The 28,000-nt window shown below is 40.7% G+C and overlaps 1 protein-coding gene across 5 annotated transcripts; it reads left to right on the plus strand.

The window, feature by feature from the left end:
* The first annotated feature begins 4,362 nt into the window (after positions 1-4,362).
* On the plus strand, positions 4,363-27,953 carry dzip1 (DAZ interacting zinc finger protein 1). Of its 5 annotated transcripts, XM_061032530.1 has the most exons (23): positions 4,363-4,402; positions 5,042-5,302; positions 9,498-9,620; positions 12,925-13,159; positions 17,496-17,602; positions 18,126-18,285; positions 18,499-19,098; positions 21,318-21,402; positions 21,620-21,735; positions 21,892-22,050; positions 22,161-22,292; positions 22,369-22,431; positions 22,519-22,638; positions 23,309-23,357; positions 23,464-23,514; positions 23,759-23,818; positions 24,596-24,771; positions 24,846-25,050; positions 25,317-25,491; positions 26,088-26,401; positions 26,892-27,013; positions 27,164-27,323; positions 27,404-27,953. In XM_061032530.1, exons 4-23 carry the CDS (start codon positions 13,121-13,123, stop codon positions 27,511-27,513), a joined length of 3,003 nt encoding a protein of 1,000 aa, XP_060888513.1. In that variant the 5' UTR covers positions 4,363-4,402; positions 5,042-5,302; positions 9,498-9,620; positions 12,925-13,120; the 3' UTR covers positions 27,514-27,953. The 5 variants fall into 5 exon arrangements, with proteins under 5 accessions (XP_060888513.1, XP_060888514.1, XP_060888512.1 ...); XM_061032531.1 differs by lacking the exons at positions 4,363-4,402; positions 5,042-5,302; positions 9,498-9,620; positions 12,925-13,159 and having other exon boundaries at positions 17,421-17,602; positions 21,363-21,402; XM_061032529.1 differs by lacking the exons at positions 4,363-4,402; positions 5,042-5,302; positions 9,498-9,620; positions 12,925-13,159 and having other exon boundaries at positions 17,423-17,602.
* The last annotated feature ends 47 nt before the right edge of the window (positions 27,954-28,000 follow it).

Genomic DNA, 28,000 nt, shown 5'->3' on the forward strand with positions numbered 1-28,000 from the left:
CCCAGCAGGGAAATCTAGGTGTTCCAGCAGCCAGCATACATACAAACACACAACACAACATATATATACATACATATCCCACCCATACAAAATAAACATGAGCCCACAATACAGTTTGATATATGATATATGCAACTCAGGCTGAAGTTTAAAAGTTGAAATGTCTTCTGTCCTTACTTAAAGGGGAGTCGTTATAAAGTGCAATTGCAGTAGGTACAAAAAATGGAATCCTAAATCCTATAGGGAAATAACTATTAACAGTATTGTTATAGAATAAAGTTCCTTGACTTTTATAACCTACTTGTAATGGTATAATAAAAATCAATTAATTGTTAGTAGTTCCTGTTAAAGTCCATCAATACAGTGCATAGTGCCACTATTTAAAGTGTGGTATGATTGGTATGATTCCAAGTGATTCTAAAGCTGACTGGATCTCCTGTCCTTATTTTTATTTCTAAAATCAATGCATCCCTATATTACATTTTCTAGATGCACAACATGCCTCATGGTATGTAACCGAATCATTTAATTTAAATCACCCCTTTTTTATTTGACATTACTTTTATTCTGAAAATCTAAAGTAAATGTTTGTTGCATCCATCTTGACTCTGCATCTGTGCCAGCTACCAAGCCGGTGACGCAACCGCATCTCTAATCACACGTGCATAATTTGAGTGGCCTAGAACAGGCAGAAAATCAATAATTTCCAATTATATAGAAAACATGTATAGGAACTTAAAGCGGAAATTACAATGGTAATCTGTTTGGGTTTTTTTACATTCAAATTCCTTTAGGCCATAAGTCAGCTTTGTTATTATTGCACTACAACTTTAAAGAAAATACCTTAATGAAGTGTTTTTTATCCATATGGTATCTTTTATAATGAACATTACATTCACAAATGAGCTCAGGTCTGTTGTACTCAATGGTGTCTCTATTAAGTGTAAATGGGGAAGGCATTGCTTTGGTATCTTAAAATAGCTTCTGTTTGTGAAATGGTTGTTAGCAGGTCTCCACTGTGTGACATTCTGTTATTAAGTTTTGATGCAGCACCACAGGAAAGAGTTAAATCCTCAGGCGAGTCATTTCAGCACCATGGACAGATTCCAACATGTCAAGTCAATAATTGGCATCCTGTGTGAGAGAAATGTGTGTGTGTGTGTGTGTGTGTAAGTCTATGTGTGTCTGCCATATCGTCATCATCCCACATAGGTTTTCTTGAACACGTGATGCAGTACAGTTGAATTTCTTCATGGACACTACAGGGCTCAAACTATTTTAGCCTGCACTAATGGATTTCCTTTAAACCTTCACTGATCAAAAGCTTTTGTTATTTTGCCTTAAATGCCCTCCATCAAGGGATTTAACCACGATGCACTTGTAGTATTCCATTCAATCCTCTTTGGGCACTGAATGCACTTTGCCCCTTTGCTTAGACGTTGACTTAATCTGCATGGGAGTTTGTAGTAGCTCACTTCTCTTAGAGAATGGCCATCTCTGGTGTGGAGGGAGGGTGGAGGCCCAAGTAGCCTGGGCATGGACTCTGCTATTGATGGTATTCACACAGCAGTCATCTTTTCCAACTTTGAGCGCAGGGTGAATAGCTGAAGTGCTTAATAGCCTATTGTTGCTCCGCTGTGTACCTGATTAAAAAAAGTAAAAGTTAATGTAGGAAATGAAACAGATGAAGTGAATGACTATGGCTGTGTCTGAAATCACGTACAATTTATACTATTAATAATAAATGTGACGCCACACTGATCTGAAATCATAGTAGGTCATTTTGTGTATACAAGAAATGCCAGGATGTAGGCTACACTAAATTGACAATGCCCAGAACGGTCGGGTTAGTCGGGTTAGGGTTAGTACATACTGTTTAAGTATGCTAGTACTGTAAGTGGTTTAGAACACAGCCTATGGTTGAAAATGTAAAAGTACACTAGACCATGTTTCCAGTTGAAACAACAGCCCATAAGCTATTGTCAATGGGTAGGCCTAACTTTAGCATTCAACCACTTCTTAGTTTTACTGTAAGTAAAAAAAAGAGACTGAAAGCTCCAGTTAAAAGTGTTACAGCATAAAGTCAAAGAGTAAATTCAATGCTAACAGTAGTGAAAGTTAGTAAGCAAGTGGTTAATAGTTCTTCATGATGACAGCTAACATTAGCATTCAACCACCTCTGAGTTAACTTTACTGTTAGCTCGAAAATGGCTGAAAGCTGACATAATACCAAATATAATTCCATTCTACCAAAGGATAAAAAATAATAACTTTCCGGCTTACGATAATGTTAGCTAGTGAGTGGTTGACCCTATTTCCCTCCAGATTTACACTTAACATTGATTCTCCAGTTCCTGATTAACGAGTGAAACCATCATTTTTGAATCCTTGACCAGAGTTCTTTAAGTGCATTTGATCTTCCCAAGCTGAGCGTGATGTCAGGAAATGGACGCTGTGTTATTATAGTGAACGAAAAGTGTATCTCTTATCTCATTTTCTAAAGGTCATACAAAAATGAGCTGTCGGACATGAATTTGTGCCTCTGTGATGATAACGTCCTGTGGCTGCATGCTCTTTACCTGGAAGGCCTTTCTCTGATATAATACACAGTTCTTTTTGCTACAGAAACCCTTTCCACGACTCGCATGCTGATTAAAATACGAGCACAGTTCCTGATGGGGAAGAATCTGCATTAATGTTTTGTTCGGCGAAGCGAGACTTGTGTTGTTCTGGCTGTGCAGCTGGGATATTTACGAGGTCCCTGACGCTCACAACACAAGCCTTATGAGAAATAACCCTGAGAAGTGCTGAATCAGCTGGCTGCTGCAACGTGCAGGGTTTCCAATAATGGAACTGAGGCTTCCTGGAAATTATGATTGCATTGGTTTGGGATTTCTCTTTATCTGTTGTTGTCTTTTCCATTTTATTTTAATGCAACTGCAAATATATATGTATTTTATATTTATTGGGATTAGTATTGATCTTTTAGGGATGTTAAGAGGCTCTAGGAAAGTTCACTTTTGTACTCTGGTTAGCAGAGATTTCTGTGAGTTTCCGGCAAATGAGCAGCCTGAGACTCTATTAAGAAGAGCAAATGGAAGTTACAAATTCTGTGCGAGAAAAATTGAGAAAATATGTAGAAAAAAACAACTCTGGGGTATTGCAGCTGCTGCTGTAGATTCACTTTTGAAGTGTGTGAGAAATTATCCGAAGTAGGCCTCAAAGCATGAAGGAATATTTTCCTTTTGCTCCTTTACTGCTGTGCAGTAAAAAGAACAGTATAAAAACATGAGTATGTCACAAATCATTTTAACAATCATACATGATAAAAGTGATGTGAAAAATCAAAAAGCTGCAGTCTAACCTGCTCATCATTATTAGATCTACAGGTGGAGGCTGGTCATATGCAGAAATGAAGCCCCGAGTATGCAGATGTGTTCTGTTCAGCTGTCACCTTGAAATCTACAGATGGCGTTGCTGTGTCGGTGACAGCTGTCGTCCTCTCCTGCCTCCTCTGCCTCCACTCCTCTCTGTTTCCTAACCGTCTCTTCCTGTCATGCTACAGACTCGTGTCATGCCTCACCTGCCCACTAGCTGCTGTCACCTGAGCGTCACCTGCCTGCTCAACTGCTGCTCATCTCCTCATTAGGTTCCATGGATATAATGGCCAGATTTACTCATTGTTGTTTGTCAGGTGTCGCTGCAGCTTCCTGCCTATTTTTGGTTTGCTGCCCGGATTTGTTTGTTGTGCCGACTGGTGACCTGTTGCTAATTGTAAGCCTTGTTTTCTGCTTATTGGCCCCAATTGTTTCATTAACTGTGAGGTGGAAATACTGGGTGAATGATGTCATACAATGCTGCCATGCTAGTTATGGATTTTTCTTCTGGCAGTTTATTATACTTGAACCAATGTAGTCCAATTCGATCCAGATTGTTTTACACATTTAAAGCTCCTGTCAAGACTTTTAAGCTGGTTATGAAACCGTTTGGGTGACACCTCTTTATTCGGTACGCAAGCACACAAGACCAGTAGCATAAAGATAGACAAGTTTTATACTCTTATTTTCAATGACTGCATCTGCTGCTGCAGGATAGGTGGATGATAAAGTAATGAAGTTAAGATATGAATTTGAGATGTTAGTAATAATACCATCAATGTTTTAAAAAACACTAGATTTAAACATCTGTATTATAGCTGAAAGATTGAATGTTCTTACCCTTCTTTTACCAAACAGTGACTTTAGAGAAAGTCGGTCTCTTCATTAACTTTCTCCAAACTCACTGATACACCTGTACTAATGAATTTTGTATGTGTTTCTAACAGGATGTCAAGAAAGAGAGGATAAGAGATGACCAGAGATGTAAGCACACCACTGGCATGATGCTGAGGACCATGAGGCAGGTAAGGACGGGAAATCATTTCATCAGAAGGACAGGACTCGACTTTAACCGTAAGAAGCCCTTTTAAGAATAGTTGTTGTTTTAATTATGGCAGATGAACAACCAAGTTCACAAACGGATTCAAAATCAATTAGTAGCTACTCGTTTTCTTTCTCTGTTGCTACATTTAATTTTGAATTTGATGGAAAGAAACAATCCAGCTATGATTTTGTTCTTTTTGTATTTCGTGCAAAATCCAGCGTGACTTATTCCATAAAATAAACTCTCAACATGTGCAACGTGGGCTAACGTGTCTGATGTGTACACAATTCAAAGACTTACCTTTAAATCTGTGATGCATCGTTCAGAAGATGTGATATTGTGGGAAAGGTGTTTTAAGGCCCCTGGGCCCCCTAGTTATTTTAAAGTTCTCTAGGTTCGTGATAACTGATTGCGTTAAAAAAGGCGTCTTTGCAGAGAGTATCATCTGCATTGCTTGTAGAAATGCACTTCCCTTATCGCAGGATTTCACTTTTTGAGTGTAGATCATGTTATTAGATACCATAGAGTGTTTTTGTCTTGTGTGAATTTACTTTTCTGGCTATTTGCCCCGGTTGCATGTGGCGTGGGTGACTGAAGATGTGTGAACTGTCCACCACAGGGATCCAGCAGCATGCCTGCAGGCCTGCAGTGCAGCAACGGCACCACGCCAACCTGCGCCGGGCTCCCCATCGCAGCCTCATCCAAAACGCTTAATCAAAAGGGACACTCTCCCCACTTGGTCCTGTATGAAAAGGAAGCTTCTGGCCCACGCTGAGCACCTTGGCCCGGTGACAGAGAATAACCCAGATTGCTCTACAATCTACAGCACTGCGAGGACGTTGGAGAGGAGGCCTGTGATACAATCTGCATTTTCTGGCAGGTAATTGAGGCTTTGGGGACACAGCTGATGGGGATGTGTCCTGCCGTGGCTTAATCAGCCTTCCTGTCTTTGCCATCAGTGCTGATGGATGTTTATCGCCCGCTCCGAACAGGGACCGCATGTCACTTCTTGCAGAAGTTGATTCGAGGCACCGAATGAATGTCAGAGGGAAAATTACTATAATTTTCCTCGTCAGCCTTCGTTCTCGCATGTACCCCAATATTAGGGTCACCTTTTCCCTGCATCCACTGATTCATTCCGACACAGTCGTGCAAATTTCCTGCACAAGAACCAATTCTAAACTTTTCCGTCAGATTATGGTGCAATTGAAAGCCAAGCCTCAGGTTAAGTGTTTGTCCTCTATTCAACCATAGCTATCAAATCACTTTTACATGTAGCCTTCTTTATAAAGGAGTCTAACTTCTTAGCCCACCAGGAGGCCACAGCCCTCACTGTGATAAATGCCTGACATTAAGTTTTTTGGCTCCATTTTAACGCTCCTTTGAGGAACTTTGTATTGTACGTGTGTAAGCAGTGTCAAAAATCTCACCTACTTCTTTCTTTGCTGAGGAACATGTAGAGACGTTTCTACAGTTTGCTGTTCATGGCTTTATCTGACACATACCCCTGTGCTGGCATATCAGATAATTTAGAAAAAGTTGAGCTTCATACTGATGGACTTGTTTGCTTTTGTAGCTCATATAGATAAATCAACATCAATTTCAGTCTGTTAACTTAACAAATCAAAACTCATCACAGGAGCTTTACCTCTGAAGGGCTGTGAAAATGCACAGTAGTAGGTCCTGGGTGCACGGACTGTACAACATTTTTTTTAGATCCTGTGCAGTTATTTTGTGTCATTGAAGTGACATTTGCACATGATTTAATGAAGGTAAACACAGAACAGTTGTGCACGATAGCACAGCACTCCTCCAATCAGAGGGTGCTGATTAATCAACAAACATTTCCTGCTGCCTTCAGGTGCTGCAGGGATTTAATGAATTGCTGACCCTGACACATTTCAGATTCACACCTTAACACCTTAACGCTCAAACAGGGAAATCACATTTAGAATAGAGGAACAACAGGATGTTAAGGCAGGAACCATCTAAACCTTGTCTTCTTGAGACCTTGAGAAACGTTTCAAACAACTTTCTCATGCAGATTGTTGTATGTTCAAAGTGAAACCCTGAAGGAGAATCTGTTTATTGATCCATGTGAACAGGAGTTGTACAATTTGTTTACTTGATTGCTTCTACCAAAGCAGTAGAGTAACGCTGGATCATGGTGTTTAATTAGGTCGACGTGTTCTCAAGGTGTCTGGGAAAAGAGTTCTTCTCTTTGAACTTAATTGTGTCAAAACACTTTTTCGTCTTAAGAAACTCAATATGTGACTGCAGCATCATACCAACTTAGGAAAAACAGTGTGTGAATGTTTGCTGATATTTTGGGGTCAGTGTTTCTTAGTCTAATACTCCCTGACTGGATTGCATTATGCTCACTCTGAAACAAGCATTTGTACACCATTTAATGCTGTGAAACTATTTCCCTTTTGATTATGAATGTTTATTAATTTCATGAAAAACACCAGATTTTCCTAGAGTCTTCAAACACATTCAAATAGGGCTGGATGAAAGATTTATAAGACACAGTTTAAACAGAGAAACTCAGATTTTAGTCCCCAGTCTTTAAAAGCTGTTTCAACTTTGGTTTAAATTGTCCCATTCTGATCCATGCTGAGTTCTGTTGGAAAGGACTTCCAGGTATTGATTGCCCAAAGCATTACTGGGGGATCAATATGTGGAACAAGGCTACAATTAACAATTACTTTCATGACTGATTAAGGTGACAATTCTTTTTTCAAGCCATTGATTACTTTTTTGGCCAATGTGCAGTTGGAAAGTTGTTGAAATAACCCCTTACAATATCCCAGAACCAAAGGTGATAGCTCTTAAGAGCTTGATTTGTCCAACCAGATTCCAGCACGAAGATGCAACTAACAGAGAAAAATTACAAAATGTTAGGAAAGCCAGAACCAACACCTGCTTTATAGATGAGCTTAACAATTATTTCATTAATGTGAAAAAAAGACAACTCATCAAACCATTTGAAATGTAGCCTCTTAAAAACATGGCTGCAGGATCTTACCCTTTCAGTGGTCGGCATCTTTTTTGCTGGCTTAGCTTAGCATAGGTATTCAAAGGTTCAATAGGTTGGCTCAGTCACATTTTTTTAAAGCCTGTTTTTGTAGGTTGTTTGATCTCATTATCTTAAATGCTATCTTGTAACTGTTAAATGTCAATTTTGGTCTTTCACTGCCAAACTGTCCTCATTCATGTCTAGTGTTTGCTAAACTAAGCTAACCAGCTGCTGCTGTGGGTCAATGTCTAGCATAAATACACCAGACTGATATCAGTCTTCAAACTGATTACATGACGATCTGATGACAATAAGTAAACGTCCAGCACAGCACAAATAGTATACTTAGTCATGCTTAGATTAACATTAGCAGGACATAAAACTCTCGTGATGCAGAGAACAATATGTCTTTATTAACAAAAGATCTAAATATGTGAATCTTTCTTTCTACTTGTTCTCAGCTCAGCTGTTCTTGACAGATGGTTGTCCACCAATGAGTCAACGTGTCTGCCTGTCTAAAGGAATTATTTTCTTTCCACTGTTTCCATTGGTGGATTAAGATGGATCTCTTTCAAAAATATAACCAAGAGAACAGTCCAGACCTGAAGTGAGAACACTTGTGGGATTTTGCTCTATATGATTAACATTTTGATTGCTTATAAAAGTTTTATCTTGTAATTGTTTTGAGCATTACTTGCATACAACTCAAATATTAACATTTTCCTCTAACATCCTTCCTATTTCTTTTTCTTCCCCTTCAATTTGGTGGCTTTTAGATGCCGTTCACCAATGAGTCTGGTCAGAGGTTTTATTTCAAGAGTGTGGGGTTCTGTTTGTAAAGTGTCATGAGATCATTTTTGTGTTGGTTTGGAGCTTTTCATTTGAAAAATAGATTTACTTCAAACACCTGGTTGTATGAAGATTTCACTGAAAATCAATCAAATCGATGTTGAGGTCTTGGTTGGTGTTTACTAGAAATGTCACCTTTTAGATTATAAAATAAGGCAGTAGGTGCTTAAAAAGCATGTTACCTCGATGTGGTGAGATTCAGTCTAATAATGGCAGTTAATGTTCCATCCAGCTGGTATGTGTCCGTGCCAGGTTAACCATTCCTTTGAGCTGAGTCAGGGGCTTTCGAGGCCATTTGCCCAATAACTCTGGCAATCCACAGTCCGCTGTTTTACTGCCAATTTACAGCAACATCGCCCAAGATTGCATGCTGCATGAATTTGGTCATCTAACAGTCCAGACACACATTCCCTGGAAACTCTCCTGGTCTTTAGCCCTGTTTATGCTTCCATTCTTCCAAATTGCATCAACGCCAGCTCCCTGGCAGCTGCGCCTTTTTGTTGTATTAGCCGTAGTTTAGAAATAATGAATGTGTGGCCAGATCTGTCATGTGTGCTAACGCCAACAAGGCTTGTGATTAAATTCATGTCACAACATTTTCAGGTACTTGAGCCTCTAGCCAGTAAGATTTTGAAGAGGGGGGGGGGGACATTTGTGCAGCACTCTTTGGGTGAGGTGTGAATTGAAATAAGTCATTATCTACAGAAAACACCTTCCCGAGAGGCGGCAAGGAGAGGCTTCAAAAGGATACTTTATTTTTGCAATCCACACACATTGCAGAAAATAAGGAGAAAAGCATGCAAAAAGGGGAATCTCAGGGAGGCCGTTTATGGCAAGCTGCTTAGGTAACTGCATCAGACAACCAAACATCAAAGGCTTAAATATTCAAGGGGTTCTGAGATGGCGAGAAACTTACAAATGGATTATTCCTTCTTGAGTAAACACAGAAAGACTATAAGCACCTGGCACAGTCTGAAATGTTCTTGTAAAGGGGTATTTGCAAATTGCAGATGTTCAAGTTGAAATTAAATATCGTGAGAGCAATAAGTAAAGAGTGTTTTCAGGGCAAAAAGTGGCTAAGAGCGCACAGAATTTGCAATTTTTTTTGCCAGCTTTTACCGATAAAACCAATTTAATATGCAGCCGTCACCAGTGACAGTATTAGTATTGCGTATATGCTTCTGTTTTTACTCTCCTCCCACTTTAGGTTTCCCTTCCAAGGAACCTGTTCAACAAGGTGTCTGAGGCATAAAAACCTGCAGTCTACAAGAATGATTCACCATATCAGGAAGGAAAAAAAAAACACTGTGGAAGTTCTCCGGATGTCTAGGTAGGTTTTTTTCTGTGATGAATAGCTTACCTTGTTTCCTAAACTCCACTCCCGTGCTGCAGCTTCATCACTATGCAGCTCTATCTTCATACATCTAACTCCCCGCCTGATTTATTGGAGGGTATGGCACAGCCGCTACGCCTTGCATCAAACGCTACGGCATTTTGTGCACGAATACAAATGCTTACATAGGCGACGTGAGGAAGGATGCATTTAAAAGACGGATGAAAGGTGCACATTTGAATTGCAAAAATATTCCAGTGCTCATTTCAAGGATTATGGATTAATTTGTTAGAGAATATTCAAAGTGTCGATGTGAAGAAAACCCCTCTGTATCTGGTGATTTCAGGTTTGGTTAAATTGGAACACATTTCCCACAGAAATGATGATTGATTAGTTCAATCTTGGCATCTATACAAGATGCCTGACCTTTCTTTACCTGTTAAATATTCATGCTTCCTTGATGCCGAGGTCCCTTCAGGATAAACCCACATCAATGCGAGATATTTAGTCTGGTATTAATGGAGAGGAGATTTTCCACATTATTCAGGGGGAGTCTTTAAACACGCCTTTGATCCACAGCTAAGATGTGTATTACGGCCATCTGGTTAAGATTCAGCATCCCAGAAAGATTGTCGCCCACTCATGAAGCTCAGTGTCCTATCCTGTGGCCGACTATTTAAAATGCACCCTGCATGTGTGGATTTCTTCTAAGGATAACAGCAGCCCTAATGCACAATCTAAGAAGATTGTTCTGTAAGCCTTAAAAGATCATATCTGATAGAAAGGAGATGAAACCATTTCAGACAAAGCTTAACGTGAGCCCCTGAACGGGTGCAAGAGGTGCAGGACCCAGAGGCCGGGGTTATTGTCTTATCTTTTTGGCCAAAGCTCTCTGGTAAAACACCCCTCCTGGCATTTAAAACACATGTCTGCGATAACATCATTGGTCCTTTTCTCCCTCCCTCTGGCCTCCAGAGAGAATCTCCGAGCATCTCTAAATGTCACGTTAAGTGCTTCTCTTGTCCCGCGCTGACACAAAAACGGGGTGCTCTCTGAATACAAAGAAGGCGCGTACTGGAAGGCTGCCATAGCTCAAAGAGAGCGACAGTTATCTCCTCTCTTCTTTTTTGCGCGCTCACTCATTTGTTCAAACTGTCAGAAGTAACATTTAGTCTCTAATAGGGCTACCTGAGGACGGCAAAGACTTCATCTTGTTGTTTTAACTAAATTTGAGTGCTAGGCATTCATAGCATAATGGCTGCTTGAAAGGCTAGTATTAGCATTAAAGTCAGTTTATCTTCTTAAACTCTCCTCCCTGTAGTTCAGGTATATCTAAAACCATAAGCCATGCATTAATTGTCCTGTAACTTAATACTAAGGAGATCATCTAATTAAATGCTCCAGGAAAGAAATTAGGGGAGCAATGGTGTAGAAATGATGACTCCTTAAAGGCTAATGTTATAACCAGGTGCTATTTTAGACGCCTGGAGCTGAACCTGAGGAAGTGTGAGTAAGACAAAAATTAGATTTGTCCTTGTTGATACCTGTTATTAGCATCTTTCTGTGCTGTTTTTATCATTATCCACACAGAAATATTCAAAAACAAGGTGGGAAAGTGCACCTAGGAAATCAGCAATTACAATGAGTGACTTCAAGACGGAGCACAGGGACGACGCTGCTTCTCTTGATTTCGTCACAAAATGAAATGCAAAAATACTGTTGCAGGAATAGTTCAACATTGTGGCTCCTTTAACTCTCTTGCTAATAATATAGCACCATCATGTCTAGCCAATAAGTATTACGCCTGAGCCGATAGATGATAGCGACAAGCCGTGAGGAGAAAAGTCCTCAACTTCAAACAACATTTCTGTTAAAAAGGTGTCATGGCTGCTTATTGAGTCGTTGCTAATGGCTAAATAACCTAGCTAAACTTGCTTATCAGTTTTTGTGTGTGTCTCATAGACTGTACGATGTTGCATTAAGGAGTAAGTTGAAGTGTCTTATCCCCCCAGCGATGTCCATGTTGATACATTGATGTTTGAATGGCACTTTTTGATATTCCAAGGTAGATGCACCAAATCTCTGTGGTTAAGTTACCCTTTAATGTAGTTTCATAATTAGAATGCTCACTTAAGAGAGGAAATGTTCTTGCTAGATTAGGTGACTTTAAGGCCCTTAAAGCTCCTGTGGGGAGTCTTTAGATGGGTATGAAACAGACAAAAATGAGTATGGGGGGCCCTAAAAGTAACACAAACTGAGAGTTACTCACGGCAGCTTTAAGGGACTGTTTCTTTCTCATTGTCTCCAATAAAACACACAAAAAAAAGAAGTAATTAAGAAACCTTTGTGGCAGACCTTAACCGCTCTGCTTTGAGGAGTGTTGCCGCCGTTTCTCAGTAAATGTGATCTCATGGACCAGAAAGAAACTGGAATGAGCTGTGAATGTGCTCAATCACTGAACCCCACTGTTTGTCTAAAGGGAACGCAGACTTTTGTTTTTGCTCTCAATTATTTAGCTTGAATATCCAAGTTTCATGTTTTCCTTAAATTACAGAGTCAGAAGATTGAGTTTATGCCGAGGTCTGTCTGTCTCTTCATTTATGACACTCGAGTTCCACGGCAGTCTTTGTCATCGAGTTTTTGAAGATCGGGGTAGAACAAATGCATCGATTATGAGATGATACCTGCTTAATGATAATGCTATGAGGTCAAGATTATTCAAATAAGCACAGTGTTATGGTGTAGGCCTAATCCTGCTGCTTTTTGAGCAGGTCGTTTTATGTCTTGTTACATCACGTTAGGACATGTATTCATTTAATCTCATAAAGAAAAGAAAAGTTGGTGCTTTAATGTCAACACACATTAATATGATGTTTCTAGAGTAAATGTGTAGGTTTGGCTTTAGCTGCAAACCAAAGCAGGAGTTGATCATGTCTTACCATAAAGTCAGAGTTAAGCTTTATGGCCATGAGCACATTCATCATACACCACTCAGTCCACATATTCCATCTCCATTACCTGTGTTTCCTCAGAAGGAGCTGCTCCTGCTGTGGTGGCTGATTTGCCCTATAGAGCCCAGGCCTCCTCGCTCAGTGGGAGGATTAGAAAAAGAAATCAGTGCAAACCTCGTCATTTGTCTGCTATATATAATTCTTTAGTGCTGGTTCCTCTCCTGACCTGTGCAACATTCATAGGGGACAATGAAAGGAAACGGTGGGATGCTGCTCTCTCCCCTCCCCCCCCCCCCCCCCCCCCCCCCACCTTCCCCACTGAGCTCTCTTTCATCTCTCCTTCCCACAAGGCTGATTCACCACTTGTGACCCCTGCGACTGCCTCGTTGAAAATAGACAACAAAGTGTCTGAGATGAAAACCGGTGGGCAGTCGTGGGCTACATTGCTGCTCCGCTTTAAGTTGGTTGGACAGTGACTAGAACTATCGCTTAGCTGGCACTTTCCATTTGTCTGGATTGTAGCCGCCTAAAAGGGACACACTGGCAATGCCGTGCACCGACATCTTTAAGCATGAACCAACACAGGTCTGTTGGCGCTTCTTTTTATTGCAAGATTTAAACGTCTTTATTAAGCCATTTTAACGTTTTCACAAATCATTCTAACTATACATTCACTATTCAGGCTTTCTATCTCACAGACGTCTACTAGCATGAGCTTATCCTCCTCCATTTAAGGCATGGCTGTATGAAGAAAGCTGGCATGGCAGCTCACTTTATACTTCCATCAACCCCTCACACAACACTTTTTGACATATAGGCGCGGAAAGCAACTTTCTCTTTAATTCAGTGTTCAAAAGTGTGTGCTGCCACCCCCAGGTGGGCCTTAACGGTACTGCAGGTTTTCTGCTTGATCTACAGTGTGTGCATTAGAAAATATGTTTTGTTTATTGCAAAAGGAAAAACACTTAGAAAGGAAAAGCATGAAACAGTGCTTATTGCATTATTTGTTTTGTTTATTTTAGGGCTCTTAAATCAAGTTTTCATTTCCTTTATTTGTCTGTTTTGACAGATAGTGACTCTTACTAAACTAAATGCATATCTCCCTGTTTAATAAGCTGCATATGCACACAGTGATATATCACAGGCCTCCTTTCACCTCCTAAACATCCTCTTCTTCATCATTAAGCTGATGATGTGAGAGCAGAAATACAGTAAGCTTAACTGTGTACAACATCTGGGTATGCAGAGTGGTCTGATTCCATCTCGTCCTCTGCAGGGGAAGATAAGAACCTTCTTCATGAATAAAGATGTTTTTTTGGCATTCCTCTCCTGTCTGTGTTCAATGTGCACTTGTTACTGCGGCCATTATTTATAGTCCCACGAAGGCCCCGGAGTGGTGCTAGTGGGTCCCATGGGAGATTGGGAAGTGGAGCCACAGCTACCTATAGTGGGAAAGATATACCACCTCACCCCCGCTGAGAACTTCGCGCAGGAAATGAACTCATAAATCAAGCAGTAAATTGAGTGTAGGGCCGCGCTTACTCATCTCGAGAGGTCCGCTCCTCTTCCTCCACACACCCCTGTTCTTTTTTACTGCATGACTAATGCAACGCCGCAACTTCTCTGCCCGCATATCGCTCTCCCGCTCTGGTAAACTCTGATCCAACAGTGTGGATTTTTTAGTTTCAAGTCGATATCAAAACTCTGGCCTGGAGGCTACAGTGAGTGTGGGGGGTATCTCTCTCTTTCTGCCTCTCCCTCTATCCCACTCTCGCAGCCAATGTGGTTGAAGCAGACAGCTGTCCACCAATGTGTCTGCTTGTGCCTGTTAAGGTTCTCCTGATAGTTTAATGTTGATTATCTGTTAACAATATAAAGAAGAGAAATGTTTAGATCTTAACCTGTCTTGAACATCTGCTTACCGGTATCCACAAAGTCAGTCTGGTCTTGCTCAAGATTTCTGCCTGTTAAAGGAAATGTTTCCTTTCCACTGTTGCTAAGTGCTAAATGTTTTGCCTCTCCAAATAATATAACCGAGTGCTGTCGAGACTGTTTGTTGAAACAGTCATGACTTAAGTTTTGTTGTGATTTGATTGCTTATGATGAACATGTTTTGATTTTCGATGTTTTGTCCTCTACGATGTGCTAATAATAGCTTTTCTTTATTTTTGGACCTTACTAGCATTTGTAACTAACAACATTTACATTTCTAAGTTTAAAGACAGCAGTGCAATAAATTGAATTTCACAAGTAACAATTTCATTATGAACAATGTTCCTTGGCTCGAGGTTTCTGCCTGTTAGAGGAAGTTTTTCCTTTCAATAGTTGCCATTTGCTTTCTCATTGGTGGATTAAGGTTGGGTCTATTTGAATAATATAACAAAAACTACAGTCTGGATCAATACTGAGAACACTTGTGTGACTATTATTAAAATGTTGAATGATTTTAAATCTTTACTGGGTTTTACAATAGCCGATCATTTCTTTGGAGCCTTTCTAATACACAATATTCATATTTCTCAGTTAAAAAACCTGCAATCTATTTTGATATAATGAGCAACAATTGAAATATTTTCTTGTCAGTTTTGTTTTTCCCCCATAGCACTTTGGCAGATGGCTGTTCACCAATGAGTCTGGTCCTGCTCGGAGTTTCTGCCTATTGAAATTATGTTTTTCCGTCCGTCAGTTTTCCTGTTGCCAATGGCTTCTCATAAGTGGATTAATGTTGGCCCGCTCTAAATCAACATCAAAGGGTCGATCTGAGTGTCATGAGATAACTTATGTCATGACTTGGTGCTGGATAAATTAGAAAAATTGATTGAAAAAAATGCCAGTATAGGTGAGTCTAGTTTTGATTTAGGCACAAGTAAAAGCAGCATGTCGTCCTACAGCTGAACTTCATCTCCTCATTGTGATGCCACTGGTGAGATCTGCCTGTCTTTATGCGGACACAGAGAGTCTTTCCTGCCCGCCTCAGGCTATCCTGACAGTCGCAGGGCGCTGTCTGGAGGAATTAAAATCTCTATTTATCAGGGCTCGACTGAAGCTGTCTGGGGACTGGTCGGGGAAATGGCAAACAGTCGGCCTTCCTCCTGCACTGGGACTCTGATGAGGAGTTCAACACGCTGCGATCTGCCATTGCAGGTTGTTTCTTGACAGCGCGTGTGATGTTAAAAAAAAGTCCCCATCCCTGCTTTACTCTTTGTTTCACTCTGACTGCACTCTCCTGAATGCAAATCATTCTTTAATTTCATCTCTTAAGGGAACCTCCAAAGAGTAATTTTAAGACTGATCCTTGAATACAAACAGTGTTAGTGGATGTGTAAGTGTGTGTATGTGTGGATCTACCCTGCCGAGCACTGCACCCCATTAAAGCAGGGGCTGTGTCGCCTCCTGCAGCTGCTCTCCATCACAGCAGCAGTAGGAAGCATTTCCTCTGACAGAGAGGGAGGACAGGACATGGGGTGGGGGGGGGGGGGAGGGGGGGGGCTTCACAGGCCACTTTGAAACCAAGCACTTGAGGCAGAGCACAGATCGGATCTCTACTGACCTCCGCTGGTCAAATAAATGAAACTGAAACATGTCCATGACATTGGTTGGTGCATCAAAGTCACACAAACCGCTGATACAGAAGTGTTAAATGAAAGACCTTTTAATCAAAGTCCACTACATTTTATTTAGAAACATAGTGGTTGTTACTGTACTACATTTATCCAACTGATCCATAATTAAAACAAAAGAAAGACATATGATCAGCTTAAAATACTTAATGCATTTTATAGTGGCCCTCAACCTCTTTTGGCTTTAAACCTATATCATATGGAGCAGGATGGCTGGGGTCTTTTGTCATGTAGGCGTTAGAAGTATAACGTTGTTAGCAATTCAACCTAACACTTGTATGGCTTTATTTTAAGCAACTTTTTAGGGTCAAAGAGTGACACGATAAAAGTAAAATTGAGCTTGAAATGCAAAATCAAACACTTTTAGCAGAACTTGACTATATAAGAAAGCCTCGCACTCGAAGCAGGAGGTTCAAATTAGAAAGACTTGATGATTCATTGACCATTGCAACCACAAGGGGGAGCCCTTCCATAAGACTAGCACACCATCTGCACTAAGTTTTCGAAATCTTCCCTTGCATCCCTAGAGCTGAGTTTGGTTTTCTCTCTGCATTTAAAAACGTTTGCCGCTTTTAACATTTAAATGATTTGAATGTGAAGTAGTCTGGTTATGTCCCTTCATTTGTAAAAAAGCCCACACCGACTCAACACCCCATCCCCGTTTTCTGACTCCCCATTTCAAAGCTCAGCGGTCTGCTGCTCCCTTCCCCCCATCTCACAGCGAGCTGCGTCCTTCCCCCACAATAACACCGGAAATGAGGAGCTTTACCCACAAAGTAAAAGTTCGGAACAGAATAATAGTCCCTCACAGAGCTGTGTTTTTGGTCTTTTACAAACTGCGATGACTTTGACTTGTTAAATCTAGTCATCGCTGGGGGTAAGAGGTTTAAAAAAACAAAACAAAAAAAAAACAGTTGGCTTTTAATCAGTTTTATTGATATAGCCCAACGAGAAAAATTGAGTTTGATTACTCGAGATCTTGACTTATTGGCAAGTACATTTACACATACAAGGAATTTGTATTGGTGCAAAACAAGTTAACAAAGGAAAAAAAGCAAATAGCTAGAACTAAAATACAATAAGTAATTACAAATAGGCCTATATAATAGAATGTAAGAAATATAAATATAAAAACACAAAGGTGCAGTATTAAAAGTAAAAACATTTTTTTAGTCTTCACAATCAAGCTCTTAAAAAGTGTCCTTTGTGTTTACGTTTTGTCCAGCGCTTTATTTTGAAGGACAGCACCGGAAATGACGTTTGTGAATGTCGCGAACTTGTCGGTCTTTTCTGTTTCGCAGGGATTTAGGAATGTGGAGACCAGCAGCTACGTCACCCTCAAATGGCCCGGGGTACCGTCGAGAGAAAACTTTTTTAACGGCTTTAAATTCACAACAGGCATCACCAGGTAAGTCTTTTTAAACACCTTTTATGCGAAATAAAACAAAAAATGTAATAAGTCAGTGTTGTTTGTGATGTTAAATACTGTTTTACATTGTTTTTAGTTTTAACTAAAACATGTCCGTTAGGTTCACCGTGTGTCCCCATGGTAACTTCACTGCAGAGAAAAGCTCTTTTTGTTGCACTTCTTCACATTGTGAGGTATCTTGTGCTTTGTTAGGACAGGTTAGAACATGTGTGCTTTTGTGTTGGTTGAGGTCAAGCAAGGGGAAATTAAAAAGCCTGCCCCAACATGATTGTTTCAGAAACGTGATGCCAGAAGATTAGCGGTATTCACTGTTAGCAAGGGAACCGTGTGTGCTAACTGAAAACTCCTCCTGCTCTTACAGGTAAGTTACATGAATGTGTTTTTATTAGCTGATACATTTGATAACATTGACATTAGGATCTTTAAATAGCTTGTCCTGCACACACTGTAGGGCAACATTTGCTGATTGCCCGCACTGTTTTGATAACACTTCTCTCCCCAGGGACGCTCCTGCCTGTCTCCATGGTAACGGGGCAAACGCAAAGCCCCGGCGTTGTCGCGTTTCGCTGCTGATACTCGAGGGGGGCGGAACCGAGGAGGAACAACGGGGGGGCTTCGGGTTCTTCCTCTTCTTCTGTAAAGGCAAAAATCGGTCGAAGATGGTAAGGAGAGCACGGCTGCGTCAGGACAGCACCAGCGTTATAGGTAGATGGAGACTCTTCCGTGGTGGAATCTGTGCTTTGCTAAAGCTAAAGAAGATGCTAGTGCCTTTTCTCTCTTGTTGTATGCCTGTGCAAGAGGATGTGATGCTTTTTTAAATTGCATATGAGGTCTGTTTGAGTAGGTTTTAAGTCTTTCTTTTATTTTTGTCGCAGCCATTTCACGAAGGAGTCTACTACCCCTACACCAGTGACACCCAAGGGACCCACTCATCAGCGGGGATCCCATCCCTCCTGAATTCCCCGCTCAGCCAGCAGTCTGTCAACGGCCACTGTGCACCAGCACCAGGCATGACTCCATCCAGCGGAGCCTCCACCATCCTTCCGTTTAAGTTCCGCCCTCGCAGGGAAAGCGTGGACTGGCGGAGGATCAATGCCGTGGATGTGGACCTCGTGGTGAGCCAGCTGGACGTGGACGCTCTGCAAGACCACATCAGCACTGTTACGTTCTGCAGTTTGGACGGCGAGCGGTGCCAGCGGTGCCAAAGCCCAGTGGACCCGGCTCTGGTCAAGCTCCTTCGGCTGGCCCAGCTTTCAGTGGAGTGGCTCCTCCACTGCCAGGAGTTTCTCACCCTCAGCCTGCGTGCTGCGGAGGAGAGACTGGCGGCCGCGGGAGGGGAGCGGGAGCAGCTGCTGGCTCAGCAGAAGAAGCAGGAGGAGAAGGTGAAGGCGCTCACCGCCGAGCTCAAGCAGAGGAAGAAGGTTATTCGCACACAGCAGACTCTGCTCGCCCCAAGGATCAGCAGCAGCCACAAGGTACTGCTGACATGCTAAATGCGCTCTCTCCCTTGGGGGGTTAAAATTTGCATTTCGGTTATGTATAGCAAGCTAGCTCCATCACACACACCCCCTTCGCTCCTCCTCCTTGTCAGGGCCCCACTCTGTCATTGTTCCACGGATCTATTCACAGCTCTGGCTTTGTCCACCGACAGAAAAAAAGAGAAATATGCTTCTAAAAAGGTTGTCATGCTGTAAAAACCTTTTGTTGTAGCTACCTTATTTTGCTATGTTTATATTGGGCTTCATTTTTAAGTGGAAGAGCAGGATTTAGAGCTGTAGAACAGATGGTGTCATATGGTGGCAATTAGATTTAGAGACTGCCTGTCTCCCACCTCCCCCACCCCCACCCCCACCCCCATATACTCATGTGCTTGTAAAGCATTCAATTCTTTTTAAGTGTAATTAAAAAAAATCTACAGCATATATTTTAGATAATGTTTATGTTTTTCTTGTGAAACTATGAGCTGTTGTATTCCTCCACCGGCCATCAGGTTATTTATAGCACGAATCAAAGATCTCCCCCTGCCTCTCATGTGTAAGACTGCCACTGACCTGGCCAGACAGTTGCCAAGGCAACAGCTATAGTGTGTCATGACAGCATGTGGTTGCTAGGTGTGCACTTGAAGCTCAGCTAACAGAGGTGGCTCAATAATTAATAGATGAACCACGTGTTTGTGTCCTCTGAGGACCTTTGATATTTGTTGCTTCTTGAGTTGAAGTCCACATCGCTAACTCTTAAAGAAAACATGCCTCTAATACACTTCATTAACAAGTTTTTACAGTTGATCTAGACCCTTATGTAATAGCATCACTAACAAAAACACTCCCTCTGTTGTGTGACTTCCTCAAAAACTTTGCTAACATACGGTGTGACAAGATATCAGTAGCAGCGGGTTTACCATTGAGTGATGTCACAGCTACAATGAGCAGCGGAGTTCAATGCAGCGTGTGATTTAAGTGTATGTGTATGTGTTGAGCAGAGGCAGCATCTACTCTAGCTCTTCAGTGTTAGAGTGTGTGGACGCCTGCCACAGGGAACAAATCAACATCACTCACACTGTCTGGCTCTTTGGAAACATCTGAACTCAGAGGATGCCTTTGTTTTGGCATGTAATTAGAAACTTCATGGTTTAACCAAGCTTTCACTGAGGGAAAAAAAACACAAGTTCTTCTTAGTAATGGACATTGAGCAGTTTACATCATAACGCAATGTTTCAAATTATACATTTTTTTGACATTTTTGTATTGTCACAGACAAAAGCTTGAAAAACTAGAAGTGCATGCCACTTTGCATTTAAGGATTGTCAGCAGCACAAAATGTAAATACTGGAACCATAATGATTTGTCAGTTAGTTAGTAGTGGTCAACTAATAAATGAATGGCCACTAATTTGAGAGAATCATGTATTCATTAGTTAGATTTTTACTAATTTAGACCACTTAAATTGGACTATAATTAATTCAGTATTGGCTAATTTGTTATTTTTTACTTTTTTTAACTAAAACTTTCAGGACTAATACTAAGTATTTGATGGTCAAAATGTGAATGTTTTCTGCTTTCCCTTGTGATTACATCATAGTATCGTATTGTCTCTTACCCCCACATTGACCCAGCTCCTGCATCCATATGCCTGATGGGTCCTTGGGCAGTTGCTCCTTCTGCTTTTGAAGCGGCGTGTGAATGTATAAATGGATTAGGTAATACTGATGGACACTTAGCAGCCTCTGCCATCAGTTTGTGAATGGATTGGTGTGACCTGCGGTGTAAAAGCGCTTTGAGTAGTCAGAAGACTTGAAAAGCGCTCTATAAGCTCAATTCCTTTTACCATTTACCAAATAAGCAAATTGAATATTTACCTTGGACATCCTGTTAACACAGTGAAATGTTTCATTTTATTGTCCTCCTTAAAATGAAGCTTCTGATTATTTGCACAATTGAATGTGGATAATGAAAATGACTTTTAGTTGTAGAACTGCCGTAAAGTAAAGAAGTGTCTGTGTGACAGCAAAACATTCTCAAAATAATGCAAAACCCCCAGACAAAACAGAATTAAATAAAGTTATCATAAACAAACGGCTTCTCTATGATAATCATTCCTGTTAGCTGTCACGTCAACAATACATTAAATGAGTTGTTTCTTGTCATAAATGCTCTTGCTGATGAATTAAACATTTTGTTTTGTGTGTTTTTTTTAGTGTCCAGAGTGTGATAAATCCTTCCTCAATTCCTCCTTTCTCCAGAATCACATGCAACGCCGCCATCCTGACGAGTATGAGAACCGTAAGTCTGCAGGTCATAAAGGTTTGCTGAGCAGTTAGGCGAGGGACAGAGAGACAGAGAGAGGGTGTGATTGTACAAGAGCTAAAGGTAGGAGTCAGATACATTGTTTTCAGGGAGGACACATGTAGCGATTGAAAGGTTTGTGAAGATGAAATCGCAGGAAATTCATATAGTTATCATATTTAAAATATATTTATGAACTTTTTTTACTTAACAGAGTTGCGGTCTGACAGTGAGAAGAAATCTCAGATTGAAATCCTCAAATCTGAGATCAGCAGTCTGAAGGAGCAGGTTGTTCAGCAGCAGCAAACCCTGCAGACCAAAACAGCTCAGGTAAAAAAAAAACTAAGCCTCTGTGATAGAGCTGAAGTGATTTGTCACCTCATTGTATATATATATATATATGTATGTTTGTTTATTGTAAATATATTTGGTACTTCTTCCTGTCATTTTCAAAGCAAAATGCCAATGTTTATGCTGTCATTGCAGGAGAAAGAGCAACAGTCGCTGCAGAAAGACCTGCTGAGAGAACTGGACCGATTCAAGGCTGAGGAGATGGCACGCATGGACAGAAAGATAGAAGACAGCAGGGACGGGATGCGTAGAGAGATGGAATACCTTTACACCAGAAACATTCAAGCTCTCAATGTATGAAAATGATCATTAGCTTCTTAATTGTGTTTATTTATTACACTTGTGGTCACTGGGGTATCTTTTTTGATATCTTTTTTTCATCCCATCTATATTCTTATTGATAGGAAGTCAACCAGAATCACACGGCTAAGCATGAAAAAGCAGCCAGCCCTGTTCAGCCAGAGAGAGATGTGGACAACTACAAAGATATGCAAATGCTAGCAATCCAAAAGCTGGAACACCAAATGAAGAAACAGGTCAGTATATTTAAGAGTAGGTCATTAAAATATAAAATTAATTGCACTACTTGAACACTTAAATATTCTCTTCTAGGATAAAAAGTGGGAATACAGGCTGCAGGAAATAAAGGTTCAACATGAGTCTGAAAAGAATCAGGTAAGCTCAAGTTTTTTTTTTCACAACAAGTTTTATGAGGAATCATAACCAGCCTGAAAAATTCATCCTCATCTCGTTGTCTTCCAGTTGTTGAACGAGCTGAGCAGAACGCAGTCGGAGCAGCAGGAGCGAAGCCAGAGGCTGCAGCAGGAGATGGGCAGGAGGCTGCAGGAGAAGGAGCAGACTATCAGGGCTCAGAGGGAGCAGGTTAGTAATGATACACACTCAGACAGGCAGCGCCGCCCTGTGTGATTATGTCGGGAGAGGAAGCCATGCGGAGGGTCAGCCCTTGTTCAGGATTTCCTGTATTTGCTACACAGGCTCAGATTGTGTTGTGACATGATGATACTGTATATTTGACAGGATACATAATACACAGGAAGCTGAGGCTTTCCTGGAGCTGATCCATATTTGGACATATGAGATTAAGAAACATTACAGTATTTTGTTTGAAATGAATTTCATTTTCCTAAGAAATATTTAAATCTAACAGCCTTTAATAAATAAGTCAGCTGTAACCCATACACATCTGATCGATCTGGGGAGAGATCAGACTATCACTGAGTTACAGTCACTGAATTCACACACACACACACACACATACGAGAATCAGATTTATTTCAATTAATTTGATATTTCTATTAGCATGCAATGATCATAAATAGATACTTTAACCAAAATTCTATTGAAATGATGTAGCTTTAAGTAGTCTGAATAGAGACTTAAATGTATAAACATTACATTAAGTAGGGCTTCTATTGTGAAAAATCATGAGCAATATAACTTGAGATGGAAAACTTCAATTATCCATAGAAATTGTATTTAAAGTCCTTTCATGCATGAACAGAGGGTATAAAAACTTTTTCCCGATATACAGATAAGAAATATTTCTTCAAATCCGCCCACCAAGGTAGTGGAAGTGCCAGGTATGAATTTCTTCAAATCTCTTTTACATCAGAACATTTTTCTGAAGGACACTGCTGTGTGATCCATCACTTTCTGTGTGCACTTATCACATTCTTTGTTTTCCAGTCATTGTCACTGCACCAGCTCCTGAGCCTAAACCAAAGAGAGTCATACTTGGTAAGTTAGTGAAAGCTAGCTGTCATTAGGAAATGAAAATATGAAACATTATTGTTTACAGTGAGGCTGAGCATGTGCTTTTCTGCATGAATTGTTTCCATTATTTATAGCAAACTCACTATTAGCCGTGCAGCTACCACATTAGCACCCACACATGACCACCAATACCACCTCTATCTATTAACACATTCTGTCCCACTCCCTGATTTCAAATGACCTCTGATGTCATGTGCTGTCCAATTAGAGGAGCCAGTCACTGCTCTTAAGCTGGATCCTATACTGGAGCTGTCAGAAGAGGAGAAAGGTAAAACAGACAAAAAAAAACAAAAAAACACGAGCCGCTCAGCTGCATGCTGTCTGCATGGATGCATCAGTCTGTTTTAGGCAGCCTTTTCATAAGGCTTAGATCATCTGAGTCGGCACTATTATGAAAACAGAACCCGACTGATATGTGATTTTTAGGACTGATACAGTTTTACTGATTTCACATTCTAAATATTAGGGCTGATATTTTTGAGATAGAATAAATAGAGTTGGTTGTGAACCTTTAATGAATCAATATGATTCTGCATAGGTGTTCAGACGGCTACTTGAATGACCAAATAACTTTATTATGGAAATGTATTACTATTTGTTAACCAATTTCTAGCACATATCTGCACATCAATCGTCTTTTATGTGCTGCAGACCGTGCTGAGAGTATATCTTTCTGTAAAATAAATATTTTATCTGACCATATTGAAACACATATCTATATGTCAGCCTATATCTGCCCAATCATTTTGGTAGAACAATATATCAGTCGGGCTCTACATAAAAGGCATGAACTTCGTAAGAGAAACTTCTTGGAAGCTCGTTGTCTGTGATATTCTTTTACGCCTGCCATGTTGATCATTATGTCCATCCGCCATCTCGTCGCCTTGTTTGTGGCAACTTGTCGACATTCTCCTCTTCTGTCTGCCCCACTGCAGACACATCAATCCACCACGCTGAACCTTCAGCATTTGCAAATGCATGCTCTCTTTTTTTATTCTGGAGCGATTGTCCATAAAAAGCTGATGAAGTGAGACTTCTTTTGCAGACTCAAGCAGCTTCTCTGAGAGGAGGCCCGTGGAGAGAAAGCCTGATCCTGTGCCGGAGAAGAAACAGAGAGCGCCCTCCAGTGTTCTGAAGAGGAACAACAGCATCAAGAAAGACATGCGGCCAGACATGGAGGAGGCTGTAATCAAGAGGCTGGAGGGTCTTGGAGTCAAGCCTGTAAGATCAGACACTCTTAAGGGTTCTTTCACTTCAGCTTTTTACAGTTTTTAATTGTCTCTGCTTCTCTTCAGGATCAGAGCGGTCTGAGGAACAAAGAGCTGAACTCCATCCTGGCCAAGATGAATTCAACACGGGAGAACTTCGCAAAAGGGAAACCTGACTTCTGGCGCCAACGAGAAGAGATAGAGAGCACCGTGGAGCAGAAACTGGGCGGTCAGAGGAGAGGCAGCGACCCCGCTCCTGAGACACAAGCCAGATCCAAACAGTCAGTTCAGGGTGAGTCATTAAAAGCTTCTTAGCTTATGAGATCATTGTCCTGGGCCCATTCTCTGCATACAGACCAACAGTCACCACTTTGCACTTTGTTGTTCTTTTAAGACATTAAGCTAGCTCACTGTTAGCTTGTAATTGTATTTACCGCGTTTACCATCAACTCTATTTCAAAAGCTCATTTGCAGCCACAATTACTGATGAAAGCAGAGACACACTGTCAGGGACTGATATACTAAATTGATCACATTGTATGTTTTTTCTTCATTCAGTGTTTCAGATCCGTCCTCGCTCCAGCAGTCTGCCCGCCAGAGCAACAAAGGTGCAATCTGGACCTTCATTCAAAGAGCCCAAGACCCCCCAGCCGGCACCAAGGACCAAGACCACCACTCAACCCCAGACATCTACACCCAACACCAAGACTGCACCGAGGAACCCCACATCCAAGTAATGAAAACACAAACACAACCAGGTTCTTCACTGTATTAAAGGGAGATATTGAAGTGTTGCTGTATGAGGTACTTATTCATAGACAGTTCATCACCTACAGCCAGAACACCATCCCAAAAGCAAAGCTCTGCGGCTGGGTTTGGAGCCAGATGTTTTCATGTTCAAGACATTTTCCACATGATTACTACATACAGTACAAAGTTGCAGTTTGATTACAAGAAATGATCTATCCTGTACTTATTTTTTCTGAACGATGTGCATACATTAATACTGTAGTTAAAACACTGATTATTGACAAGTGTTAATTATGTCCTGGATAAATAATTGAGAACCACACTCAGAATATTGGATATTGTTAAAACACATTAAGTACTGTAAGAGAATTTGCTGTATCTGAGGCTCCACAATAAAAGTCAAATTTGAAATCCTAATAAGGTTTGTCTTGATAAAAATAGGGAGAAAGTGGGTTAACTGAATTTAATCCTTTTTTGGCAGTTTTTTCCTTTGTTTCTCAAATTTGGATGAAACATGTCTGACATTATTGTGTGTGAATATATATTGAGTAAATAAAAACTGTTTGTGTGTTTCTTTAGGACCCCTCCTTTCAGCTCTGATGAAGAGTCTGAAGAAGAGGACACAGACTCAGAGGAGGAACAGCCGTACAAACTCCAGAGCAGAAAATCACTACAGCCCAGACTTAACCAGGCCAACCCTGTCCAAATCAAAACAGGAAAAGCAAATCCACAGCCACTCGTGACTAAGACAGTCGTCTCAAAGATAGAGAGTGACGTAGAGGACTTTGATGAAGATTGGTCAGATGTGAGTGAGCTCCAGGAGATCGACCCTGGACGACTTCAGAGTCACAAAGACCAGAATGGGAACATGGATAAGAAAAGCTTTGGTCAAGGTCTGTAACCCTATTCCTACATCATACATTTAAACAAAATGAGGCAGCAGGAGACCAGCTACTCTTCCTTGAGGTCGCTGAATTTATAAATGGCGTCTGGTGGCTTTGAGGAGTGTGATGTAAGCGGTATTTCTGCTTTAAAAAATCTGTAGATAAGGAGATCAATAAGTTGTGTTCTTGTGAAAAAGTTGGTTATCACATGAAAATGGATTCATCAAAATATATGGAATCATGTCCCCTTAGGGCTTCTGTACTAATCGTCTTCTGTAATATATTTTGCATTTAGAAATCAAATGAATCTTTGAAAAAAATGTCATTGTAGATATTGTTTTTACTGTTTTAGTTGATTTGGGTTGCTTCCCATTTGCCATTTTTGTTCACAGCAGGACGCTGATTTAGTGAAAAAAGATATTTGGTAACATGATTTAAAAAGTCAACTTTAATTATCATTACCGTTAAAGTAAATGTAAGAATTTTCTGTTTCTTTTAGAGAACAAAATCGATGACTTGGTGAGAAAAATGGAGAAGCAGTTTGTAGACAGAGGTTTGAAGAAACCAGCAGGGGGCGTCAGCATCATACCAGGGAGGAGGGATGAGGTTCAGGAGCTTACGGTGAGCCTCTGCCAATGACGGACCATAATGCACTTCTTTATGCCCCAATGTTATTAGCTAATTTGTTATAATTCCATATTTGAATTCAGTGTAAGCATTGGACTTATTTTGCTGGATGTTCCTGAATAACTTTTCTGTTTGTGGGGACAGTACACAGATCTGGAGGAGAGCAGTGAGTGGTTGGTCTCCTCCTTAGAGGACAGAGTGGAAAGGTCCAAACCAGCTCATGGCTCTGGACCAATCAGGAAGAGCCTGGAGTCATCCATCACCAGCGTTTGGGGAACCTCTACAGGAAAGGCTACCAAATCAGGTTAGTCCATCTCATCTGGTGTGGCTACATTTTAGATTTGTCTGCTGTAAAAAGTAACAAATTGGTTGTACGCTCTGCAGGTCTGACTGAAGCTGGAACAGCGAGCACCTTGAAGAGCAGCCTGTGCTCCCTCAGTGACATCAGCGACTCAGAGGAGATGAGCAATAAACACAATAAACGATACGGCTGATCAGGTGATGCAGCCGAGCACAGACACCTCAGACCTCAGTCAACTTCTCTGAAATTTACAGGGAACACCAGATGGCCTGAGTATACACATGGATGCTTCTACACAGACAAAGCAATACTTTTAAAGGGAGACAGTTTTTTGCATATAGAACCGACCATCTAATAAATGAGTTAGAGATAAATAACATTACAGATTTATTTTATAGTTTCATTCTATGCCTTGTGCCAATTCTTTGCTTGCCTTAGACCTTTTTCAGTGTTTTGTTTATACACGTTAATCTTACCTGCACTCCAAATGAGACTGTATGTAGTTTGTGTGAAATTTTGTACATTTTTTTTTTGTACAAATTTTTATAACGTCTTCACGTTTAAAATGAAGCAATGAGATGTGATTTTGTATAGAAAATATTTATACCAGCAATAAAAGATTACTCTGTGAAACACATAGTTATCATCTGAACACACATCACTTTCACGATACACTCACA

Source organism: Labrus mixtus, chromosome 24 (genome assembly GCF_963584025.1).
Source record: "Labrus mixtus chromosome 24, fLabMix1.1, whole genome shotgun sequence".
Taxonomy (NCBI): domain Eukaryota; kingdom Metazoa; phylum Chordata; class Actinopteri; order Labriformes; family Labridae; genus Labrus; species Labrus mixtus.